This window comes from Gossypium raimondii, chromosome 4 (genome assembly GCF_025698545.1).
Source record: "Gossypium raimondii isolate GPD5lz chromosome 4, ASM2569854v1, whole genome shotgun sequence".
NCBI lineage: Eukaryota > Viridiplantae > Streptophyta > Magnoliopsida > Malvales > Malvaceae > Gossypium > Gossypium raimondii.
In genome coordinates this window covers 37,990,072-38,002,423 of record NC_068568.1, presented here as the reverse complement: position 1 = coordinate 38,002,423, position 12,352 = coordinate 37,990,072, and the positions used below count along the sequence as shown (strand labels likewise).

General features: G+C 30.0%; 1 protein-coding gene across 1 annotated transcript; it reads left to right on the top strand.

The window, feature by feature from the left end:
* Positions 1-5,871: 5,871 nt before the first annotated feature.
* Positions 5,872-7,814, top strand: LOC128040489 (uncharacterized protein At2g29880-like). Its single transcript, XM_052629255.1, has 3 exons — positions 5,872-5,964; positions 6,039-6,620; positions 7,722-7,814. The coding sequence occupies exons 1-3, from the start codon at positions 5,872-5,874 to the stop codon at positions 7,812-7,814; spliced, it is 768 nt and encodes a 255-aa protein (XP_052485215.1).
* The last annotated feature ends 4,538 nt before the right edge of the window (positions 7,815-12,352 follow it).

Sequence of the window (12,352 nt, the reverse complement as noted above, 5' to 3'; positions counted from 1 at the left end):
CTTCACAATCTCCACATGGTCACTTTTAAATTTGTTAAGGTCTTCCCCATTACTCGCTATTTGTTTTTAAAGCCCCAATTTATGATATTTAGAGGGCGTTTGGTTCAGTGTATTACCTAATACAATACAGGTCAAATACGCGCGTATTACATGACGCCTCTAATCCGGCGTTTGGTTCGCTGTAATAGGCATTACGGGCGTAAACCAATCCCGACCTAATCCCCTTTTTCGCTACTTTTGTAATCCCTTCCCAAATCCCTGTAATACCTATTACGTCCGCCTTCCGTCCCCTGCTCTCTATTTTACCCTCCCTCCCTACCCGACCCTCTCCTATTCTGTCCTCAAAATTTCTCCTTCCATCTCCCACCGTTTTTGTTTATTATTCATCCTCATCGTTTCTTGATCTCTGTCTCCTCCCATTTCCTCCCAACCCTATCTGCAACTCTCTCTGTTCTTCAATATTTTCACAAAATTGGAAATACGATAGTGAATCCATTGAAAAAAAGTGAAGCGTTTTTGGTCATCACCTCTAATCCAAGATCGGGTGAGTTTTAATTACGACCCAAATTAATCGCCAATTCTTTTGTTCGACAATCTTTTATCAAATATTTTTGCATGGTTATGAATCTTTAGTCTTGATGGTTTCTTGAAATTGCTATTTTATTTTATGAAATTGTTCTTGATTTCATTGGAATTATTGTATAATTGCACTTGTGGCTTTTTATTCTTGATGAGTTTAATGTCGATTTCATGGTTATGAATCTTTTACTCTTCTGCAGTTTTAGTTAACGAAAGTTTTTCGGGTTTAATATCCCTTGCTTTACGATGGTGATTTCATATAAATTATGTGCGGTGTAATTTATAAATCTGATTTATTCAAAGAGCAACATCAAAAGTTTAAAGCATATACTTCTTCAAGAAATCATATTTCCATTTTCGTATGACAAATTTTGCATTCATGAGTTGAGTTTCTATTTTCCTCATTGCGACCAAAGATGGCACATTATTCCGTGCAATATTTTTATGTTTTGTTAAAGTTCGATAATTCATAATATGATTTAGAGAGTAGATATCTTGTTTATATTTGTCAAATTCACAAACACTCTGCAAGCGATATGTGAAAACTGGTGAAGTCCATGAAAATCAAAGAGAAGCTTTTGTTGTATTAGTGAAAATTCGTGTGGTTTTCTTTGTTGTTTAATTGTTTATGGTGCGTTGTTTTTTTTTTAATTTCTTGTATATCAGTTTAATATTATGGTTAATAGTTTCGGTTGTGGTAAGGTTGTAAAACGTTATTAATTTACTCGTAAGTGATTATACATTTTAGTGTCGCCTTTGTCATTTACTTGGTTTTGAACGCTCTTTTGATTTTGTTCTTAAATTTTGGAAGCTTACTTTGTTCGATGCTAAGCTTTGTCTTAACTATGAACCTCTAGAATCTAGATAATTGCATGCTATTGCTCATGCTATGAACTAGAAATTTTTGGTCATGTTTGATGATTGCATATCTAAAGCAAATGATGTTTCTCCTACATTCTTGACCAAATCATTGGCTAAATTAGCTTATCAATTGTTGTTGTCTCCTTTTGAAATTAGGTTTGATGGATAAATTATGAGCATCAAATCACTTTTGAAGTTAGTTTGAATCTTTTTGCTCGTTGATGATACATATGCTGCATTGTGTTGTTTGCTAATGGGGATGAATGTGGGGAATTAGAGGCCGGTGGTTTGTTATGTATTAACGAGTGCAACTTACTACATGTAGGATGTTAGGCACTGAATTTACTTAATATGGTTGGTTTTATGGTTGTGCCATGACTGCTTCCAGCATTCTTGAAAAACAAAAGAAAAATTATTATCTAGTCTTCTCATATTGTAATGAAAAGAGGACACTTCTGGTTCGGCCTTTTATTAGGAAGAAAAGGGAGGTGAGAACTAATTACAAATAATGAGGGAAATGAGGAGGCGATTCGGTGTAGGTTATTGAACTTGGAATTGGGTTTAATGGTTTGTCGCTTTGGTATCATACGAACAAAGAAAATCCAGTGAATCCTTTGAAAGCTATGCAATTGGATTTAATAGTTTCATAGTTCCCTCTTTTGTGTTCCTCGCTTATCGATTCTCTGCTATAAGCCTATAACCGATGGCTAAATGTTTTATTTTTCTTATGTTTTTGCAGAAGAGAGAGGTTAATAAGAAAGTTCTCAAAGTTCTGGAATAGAGCGAAGGTAAGACTACTCTAGAAAGTTAACGGTCCATTTAAGTACTTAAAAGGTGATTGTTGCATAATTGTAAGTATTGATGATTGGTAGGCAAGGGATTTAATAAACTATCTAGATACTATTTTGATCGATATCATATTTAAAATATGGCTCATGGATGATGATTGGTGTATGGTTGTTCGTGCTTTGATATACTATATTTAGCTATAGCATAAATATTTTCCCCAAAAAAAGGTTGATCCGAGCACTTTTCTCATTACAGGTAACATTTTTCCAACACTTCCACATCGCAATGTCCCAGATTTGAGCATTACAGTTAGTATTGATGTAGCGAGTTCATTGTTTCCCAAATGAATATGGTTTTGTTTGTATGTTTGTAATGCTCATTAAAGCTTTTGTTTGTATGGTTATGGTTATTGTTGCATGACCATTGTTCTTTTGAATTTATCACCAAGTTATATGTTTTTACTATTAGGTAACATTTTTTAAAGAGCATTATGCCTACAAATAATGGGCTTCAAATCACAATTATTTGTACATGTAAATACAATCTTTTTAATAATAAATTTGTACATGTAAATGAGATAAAAGTTATATATTTTTATGAAATTATATTACCATTTAAAATGTTATTATCTAGTTTTAAAACTTCAATTTCATTATTAAACTAAATCTTCATTCTTCATTTTATTTATTTTGAAATTAGAAAACCTTAACTAAACTAATCATCAATAAAAAAATTTTCAATGATCAAACTTTGAACATGCTTTAAGTAACTAATCAATATATTTATACGATATCATTTTAGGTCAATTAATTTGGGTGATTTTAATTAACTAATCAATATATTTAAATGTCCAAATTATAATGAGTTTAGTTATAATCTAACAAATACCAACCTTCAAATTTTACCTCAATTAATTTTACCTCAATTATACATAATATATTAAAATTTAATATAAGTTTTTGAAGAAATTAAATGCTCATGGATTATAATTAACCTTTTATGCACGCAATACATGTTATTTAAAACAAATGTTAATTGATTCAAACATTATTTTTCCCTATAATGGAAATAATGTTATCTTAATTATAAAAATGGATAAATGGACTGAAATTTATTATTGTCTAATTCTATCTTAGATTTTAAGTCAATTACATTATACATAAAATATTCCTCATTCATAATATGATTTCCTATAATACATAAATTATAATTGTGAAAGTGTAAGGAAGTTTTAAAATTAACGTATATATAATATGATAAATAAAATTATACAAATTTTACTTAAAAGTCAAATTTGGTCATTAAATTAATAAATTCTATAGAATTCGAAATTTTAATAATAATAATTTTTGATGAAAAATGCTAAACATGTATTTTAAACTTGATACTAGAAAGATAAGTAACAATTCTTGTAAAAAATAAGTCCTCTTCAAAGTTATATATATTTTTACAAAATGAAATTACCATTTAAAATGTTATAAAAGTTATAAAACTTCAATTTCATTATTAAACCAAATCCTCATTCTTCATTTTACTTATTTTGAAATAAGAAAACCTTAATTAAACTAATCATCAGTAATTAAATATACTCTTTCATTATTATTTGGGTGATTGATAAAGAAATGAAATTAAAGTTGCAACGATATCATTTAGTAGATAATTTTTTGCTTCGTGTGTTCTAAATTTGTGCTGTTTATTTTTATTTGATAATGTGTAATTGCAACTTCAATTCTTTGATAGTGTGTTCTAATTTTAAAATGTTGCAGTAATGGCTCGTCTGCCTTTAATTGCACAAAGTGTGAGGCGTAAAAGAATTAGTATTGCTGTGACAATATGGTTGGAAATCTGTAGAATCGCGATTTGGTTCTTATTTAGAATGGGTGCCAGCCTTAGCCTACATAGACCAAGGATTAGGTCCTATACCGTAGATTTTTATGCAAAACGGGATTATGTGAATAGGCTTGTATATGCTAGTGACGAGACCTGTATTGAACAAGTTAGGATGAATAGAGCTGCCTTTTTTAAATTATGTGAGATGTTAGAATCGATAGGGGGATTGAAGTCGACAAGGTTCATGCTTGTTGACGAGCAAGTAGCAATGTTTTTACATATCATCTCCCATCACCTGAAAAATCGAGTTATCAAGCATCACTTTAGAAGGTCCGGGGAAACTGTTAGCAGAGCATTTCATAGTGTTTTAAATGCTGTCATACGCTTGCAAGATGTGTTATTTAAAAACCCGGAGCCAATTACCAACCGATTCTTCTGACACAAAGTGGAAATGGTTTAAGGTATAGGACTAAGTTTTATATATAGCTTCAACAACATTTACTTGATTTAGATTTAAATTAGTATTCTAACTCAAGGTTTTATATCATGTGATATAGAATTGCTTAGGTGCTCTTGATGGAACCCACATCAAGATTAGGGTTCCAACAGTTGATAAACCTAGATATCGGACGCGAAAAGGTGACATAGCAACAAATATGCTAGGTGTTTGTACACCGAGATGCAATTTGTTTATGTTCTTCTGGTTGGGAAGGTTCGATTCTTGATGGACGGGTTCTTGAGATGCCATTAGTGGAAGACATGGATTAAAAGTTCCTCATGGTAAAGTGTATAGTTAGAGGACTTTGATTTATTCATTAAGATCACACTTTGTGTGTGAATTAATCATTTTTAATATGAAACTTATTTTATAGGTTGTTATTATCTAGTTGATCTTGGATACACAAATTGTGAGGATTTCTTGCACCATTTAGAGGACAACGATATCATTTGAACGAGTGGCGTCGGGGTTATCACCAAGTTCTCCGCAAGAGTTTTTAATATGAAACATGCCTCAAGACGTAATGTCATTGAAAGATGCTTTGGCTTATTAAAACTTAGATGGGGAATACTTAGGAGTCCATCGTTCTATCCTGTAAGGGTGCACAATAGAATTATTATTGCATGTTGTTTGCTCCATAATTTTATTCGAACCCATATGAGTAGTGATCCCATTGAAGCGGAGGTGGGAGAAGGATTACCTACAATTAATGTGGTGGATGACGATGAACCGAATATCACAAATATTCATCCATCGGATGCTTGGGCTACTTGGAGGATGGAACTAGCCAACCAAATGTTCGATGAATGGCAAGCATCTAGAAATTAGTTTGTGAAACTTTTGTGAAACTTTTGTATTGATTTTGTATTGTACTAAACTACGAAATTATAATATAATTTCTTCTAATTCACATGTGTTATAATTTTAAATTTTTGTGCTATGGAACTTTTGATTCATGATATTCAACTTAATTACTTAGATTTTATAAAGTGTTGACCTTTTGAATCATGATATTAAAATAGTAATTAATATAATTTGTTTTTTTTTTGTTCTTAAGATCATTATGTCAGGTGTTCCAGAATCAAATGCTCAAGCTTCTCGAGGAAGCAAAAGAAAATGGGTTCGAGGAAGATGCGACATTAGTTTCAACATGGTGGACTGCACAATGTTGGAACATTTAATGTCGATACCGGGTTCAAAGCCGGTTATTTGAACGAGTTGGAAAGAATGCTACAAACGGTTTTACCAAATGCAATGTTGAAGGCGAAACCTAATATTGAATCAAGGATTAGGTTACTTAAAAGGGAGTGGACATGCTTAATGGCCAAAACAATAACGGTTTTGGTTGGGACGAGCATAGGCAGCTCGTTGTTGCTGAAGATGCGGTTTGGGAGTCCTATTTAAAGGTAAGATTATTTCAAGTCTTTATTATATTATTTTTACCAAACTTACGACTAATATGATTTCCTCATTTTTTTAGAGTCACAAAGAAGCCGCCCAATTCAGATTTCGTACTTTCCCTTACTATGACCAGCTTACTACCATATACGCAAGAGATCGAGCAACTGGGAGAGATGCTCAAACAGCTGCTGATGTTCTTGAAGAAATACATGCTGATGATGAACGTACTACAGATATGAATGAAGAGAGAAACACATTCTATGACTGCGAAGCTGACGTCTCTTTAGATGACATGGATGTTTCTGGTACGGATCCGCGAGGAGATCGAGACCAAGGGGGTTCCTCATCTTCAAACAAGAGAAAGAAGAAATCTGATGCTCGTGATAATGTGTTTTCTTCATTTAATGAGGCTGCCACTTTGTTCGGGGAGAAAATCCAGGCCGTTGGCGATCAAATCAGTAGGAGTTTTGCCTCCGAGGTGGTAGTTCAGCAGAAGTCAGAACAACATATGGAAGAGAGAGCTTCAAATTTATATTCAGCCTTATGGTCAATTGAAGGTTTAACCGACGATCAGCGGTATGATGCATTGAGTAAAATTCTCGACCATCCAACTCAAATGATCGTTTTCTTTAGTTTACCTTCAGTTGCCCGATTGGAATGGGTTAGAGATTTCTTTCTTACCATTAAATATCAATGTTCAAACTTTTGATGTTGTAAAACTATATAACATATGGATTTTAATGTACAATTTCATTTTCATCTAACCTTTTCTTAATATAAGTTAATTATGTTTATGCATAATATAATTCTCAAGTTATATATTGATTTTAGTAAATTCATATAAGAACATTTTATTATTAAGAATTTTATGAAATTATATATCACTATATAATTATATTTAATATTAATTATTTTAAATTGTATAAATTCATATAAGAAAATTTTTATTATCAAGAATTTTATGAAATTATATATTATTATTAAATTATATGTAATAATTATTATTTTAAATTATACAAATTCATAAACTATAATCATATTAGTTATAATAATTTTAAATTTTATTAAATCATATATTTAATTAAATCATATTTAATATTAATTATTTGAAATTTTCTTTTATAGTATCATATATTATGATTTGAGTAAATTCATAGAAGAATTTTATTTATTAAGAATTTTATTAAATTACATATTTTAATTATAATATATTTAATAATAATTATATTAATTTATATTTTACAGTATCATATATTATGATTTGAGTAAATTCATATTAAATTATATATTTTAATTATAATATATTTAATAATAATTATGTTTAAATATGATTAAATTATTTATTATTGATATTAATCTTATTAAAATTTAAATAACAATAACAATAATAATTTACCAAAACAAATTTATGCTAATTATTAAGAATTTTATTAAATTATATATTTTAATTAAAATATATTTAATAATAATTATGTTTAAATATGATTAAATTATTTATTATTGATAATAATAATCTTATTAAAATTTAAATAACAATAACAATAATCATTTACCAAAACAAATTTTTGCTAAGGGTATTCTAGTCATTTTAGTTTTTTCATTATGCTATTACACCTCTATTACACTCAACCAAACACAGGATTACTATTACGCCTCTATTCCATTACATTCAACCAAACAGTTGATTTGCTATTACACAGCTTTTCCATTACACCTCTATTCCATTACACCTCTAATCCAATACACCTCTAATCCAATACAGCGAACCAAACGTGCTGTAAGTTTTTGCTCATTGGCGATGAGCAAGACAACAATTGAACTTCGAGAAAGGTTGAAGGCAATGAGCTGTTACTAGCTGCGTTGGATTTACTGGTTAAATTCTAGCTTGTTTAAATTAGGCAGGTGAAAGAGTAAGAAAGAAAAGAAATTATGTTTTATTTTAAATTTTATTTTTTAGATGAATTAAATTTGTTTTGGGTTTTAATTTTTAGAAATTGATTTGGATTTAATTTTATTGTTTGGGTAGGAGTAATTTTATTATAATTTATGTATAGTCTAAAATACAATGATATTAATAAAAAAACTAATTTTGTTATAAAATAAAGAGATGGGAGAATAAAGAACAAAGAAAATATGAAAGCAAAGGGATGATTTACAATGTTTCATCGAGTCTCTATTTATAGGCATAAGAAGTATAAAAGAAGTAGATATCTAATTCTAATAACTATTAGAATTTAATGTACATCAAAACTTTATTTTGGTCATGATGGACATCCACTTAATAAGATATTCATAACACTCCCCATTGGATGTCCATTGGTAGATAATGTGCCTCATTAAAACCTTATTAGGAAAAACACTGTGGGATAAAAAATCTAATGAAGAAAAAAGAGTACACAATATTCTATTACAAGCTGCCTCGTTAAAAACCTTTATCAGGAAAACCCAATGGGACAAAACCTTGATTAAAGGAAAAGAGTACAACTTGTTTTTAGACTCCCTCTGATGGCAACATTACATTACATCTTTGAGTCGACGCATTCCAATCTTGTGTAGTAGTCTTTCAAATGTTGAAGTTGGCAATGCCTTAGTAAAAAGATCTGCTAAATTATCACTTGAATGAATATGTTGAACATTTATATCACCTCTTTTCTCAAGATCATGGGTGAATAATAAATTTGGTGAAATATGTTTTGTTCTATCACCTTTGATGTAACCACCCTTTAATTGAGCTATACATGCTGCATTATCTTCATATAAGATAGTTGACATCTTTTCCTGTAAAGGCAAATTACATATCTTTTAGATATGTTGGGTCAATAACCTTAGCCAAACACACTCTCGACTTGCCTCATGCATTGCAATTATTTCTGCATGATTGAAGAAGCAGCAAGTAATGTTTGCTTTGTTGAACGACGTGATATGGCAGTACCCCCACATGTAAATAAATATCTTGTTTGAGATCGACCTTTATGTGGATCTAATAAGTATCCAACATCAACGTAGCCAACTGATAGGGATTTTGAATCATTTGAATAAAATAACCCCATATCAATGGTCCCTCTGAAATATCTAAATACATGTTTAATTCCATTCCAATGTCTACATATTGGAGGAGAACTAAATCTTGCTAACAAGTTTATAGTGAAAGCTATATCAAGTCTTGTGTTCTTTGCAAGATACATCAATGCCCCTAAAGCACATAGATATGACACTTCAAGACCAAGAAACTCTTCATCATTCTCGCAATCAGAAAATTGATCTTTATTCACATCTAACGTTCGTACAACCATTGGAGTACTTAATGGGTATGCTTTATCCATGTATAATTTCTTTAATATCTTTTCCATATAAGTTGATTAATAAACATGAATTTCATCTTTTAAATGTTCGATTTGTAATCCAAGATAAAACTTTATTTTTCTAATATCTTTCATCTTAAATTCTTTCTTTAAACAATATTTAGATCATCAACATAAACAATAATTATCACAAAATCGGATCTAAATTATTTTATAAAGACACATAGACAAATTGGATCGTTTTTGTAACCTTCCTTTAACAAGTATTCATTAAGATGATTGTACCACATATGTCTAGATTGTTTTATTTCATATAAACTTTTCTTTAATCTGGTCGAGAAATTTTCTCAAGAAACTCTATATCTTTTTGGGATTTTAAATCCTTCAGAGATTTTCATATAAATTTCACTATCAAGTATACCATATAAATAAGATGTAACAACATCCATTAGATGCATGTCAAGTTTTTCACGTACTGCCAGACCAATAAGATATCTAAATGTGATTGCATCAACAATAGGAGAATATGTCTCTTTATAATCAATGCCGGGCCTTTGCAAAAATTCTTATGCTACAAGGCGAGCTTTATATCTTACGACTTCATCAATTTCATTTCCTTTTCACACAAATACCTATTTATATCCTACCGGCTTTACACCTTTAGGTGTTTGGACTACAGGTCCAAAAACTTTACGTTTAGAAAATGAACTCAATTTTGCTTGAATTGCATCTTTCCATTTTGGCCAATCTTTTCTATTTTTACATTCCTTAGTAGATTTAGGCTCAAGATCTTCATTTTCTTTTATTATTTCAATAGCAATATTATAAGCAAAATTGTTGTCGGCAACTACATTTTATTTTTCAATTCCATCTTTTTCTCGTATTGACATAACTTATCAAGATCTCTTTATTTTTGTCATTTCCATTTTCACTTTTAGGTATCTGAATCTCTTCTTGAGTTTTATAATTAGTTATGTCATGGGTCTCTTCAGGAACCCCCGCCTCCACTATATGACCATCTTGTATATTTTCTCCTTTACTTTTACGAGAATTTTTATCTTTGGAACCGACCAGTTTTCTACGCTTCATGCATGGATTACTTTCTTTTGCATTAACAGTTTTCCTTATTAGGACATCAATTTGTATTGGAGCATTTTTAGCAATGAATCTGACAGTTGATTTGTAAAATGAATTATCTGTTGAACTTCTGGTTCACATTGCTTTGTACAAGGATCTTAGACATTGATAGTTCATTTCAAGTACTTTATTAATCCAGCTTTTTATCCTCTCCCCTTAATGTTGAGAAAACTTACAATTCATGTCATAATTAAATCTCGAATTAATAGCTCAAAAATATTATAAAGAGACCCAATCTCTTATTATGACTCATCTTTGTGTGTTGTGGTGGAGCAGTTGAAACATATACCGCACATCAAAAAATTGTAAGATGGGAAATATTTGGCTCTTAACCAAAAATCAATTGTAATGGGGAGTATATTGACTTGATGCGTACAACATGTAAATCAATACAATCTCATGCTGAAATAGAAAGTTTTGTTCTCATAAGTAATGATTTAGCTATTAGTTGGAGGCATTTGATAAACAATTCAGTTAAATCATTTTGTGTATGAACATGAGCTACAAGATGTTCAACTTTTATCCCAGTTGACATACAATAATCATTGAAAATTTGGGATGTAGACTCACCAACATTAGCAAGATGAATTGTTTTAATTGCATAATCTGAAATTAATCATTTAAACAAGTAATCTCACAAACGACATGTTGCGAGTTGATAGCGCATGTGATTATTTTGTAGATGCATCTACCAAAATCATATAATATCAAAACCATCCACATGGTGGATGAATGTGCCCATATTCATTTCAGAAATGTAAGACATTAAATCTCAACTTTAGCTAGTGAGTTTCTAAGAACCAATTTTTATTGAGAACAAGCAACAAATGAAAATTCTTTAAATTAAAGAATCTTCCGGTTCTTTAATTGATGTCCATATGAATTCCCAATTAATTTTCACATCATATACGATCCAGGATGGTCGAATTGGTCACGCCAAATAGTAACCACATTTGTATTAGTAAACTTCTAGTTTACTTTAAAATGTGTTTCAATTGTACTAAATTGTAACAAATTGATAATTTTATTGTCATTCTTTTTATTTTGTATCCACATATAAATACTATTGTGACATTTACTACTGGAAATGTCTAAATCAATGTGAAGTTTATAATGCCACCAAGTTAATAAATATAATTTCCAAACAATTATATGCAGTATTCGCTTCAAGGAGTATGCCAAAATCTTCAAATGCCCAAAAATCTATTAATAGCAAACTTTGAGAGTGGATCTTATTTTCTAGGTGTACAATAGGTACATAACCAATGACTTTTCACACATAAGTTTTCTCTCTTGTAAGTTTTCATCAGTAATATTTTAATTTTACCACATAATTTTAATTGAGAACTTATCCTGAATATTATAGAGTTATACTCACAGTTTTTAAAAAAAAACTTGCAACTTTAGGTGCATCCAACCATAATAAGCTTTAGATAGAATTATCACGATATGAGATTCATTACAAATAAATTTTAAAAGTAATGCATTAACCATCACAAATTTTGTGCTTTTTAGATATTGATATATTAGCTCTTACGGAGATTTCAACTAATTTTGTACTATCAAATATTGGGATAATATTTGTTTTTCATTAGCAAATAAGATAAATATTTTCTATCTGTAATGATAGAATTCCTCAAAGAATATTAATGAAACAAAATATTTGGGTATACGCCACATATGTGGTCAATAATATTTCATATCAAATTGATAACATGAGTTATCTTTACCCTTTGAAGAGTTATCTTGAGAACTCTCATTGTTCTCTTATTTATTACTATGTTCCCACTTTTAGTGGTCCATGAGTATATCTTTTATTTTCTTTATGTTTACATTCACTTCGAGGAATGAAACAAATCTAGTAGGATGGACTTATAAACATCCTAATAGATTCTTTATTTCATAATCACCATCGCAAACATGTGTGAGATTTCAAATCAAAATCTATCTAGTT

Excerpts from the sequence above, each read along its gene's own strand:
- LOC128040489 (XM_052629255.1), top strand. The coding sequence starts at position 5,872 with ATGCTTAATGGCCAAAACAATAACGGTTTTGGTTGGGACGAGCATAGG. Across the intron at positions 5,965-6,038 it reads TTTGGGAGTCCTATTTAAAG|AGTCACAAAGAAGCCGCCCA; the intron begins GTAAGATTATTT and ends TCATTTTTTTAG. Across the intron at positions 6,621-7,721 it reads CAGTTGCCCGATTGGAATGG|CGAACCAAACGTGCTGTAAG; the intron begins GTTAGAGATTTC and ends AATCCAATACAG.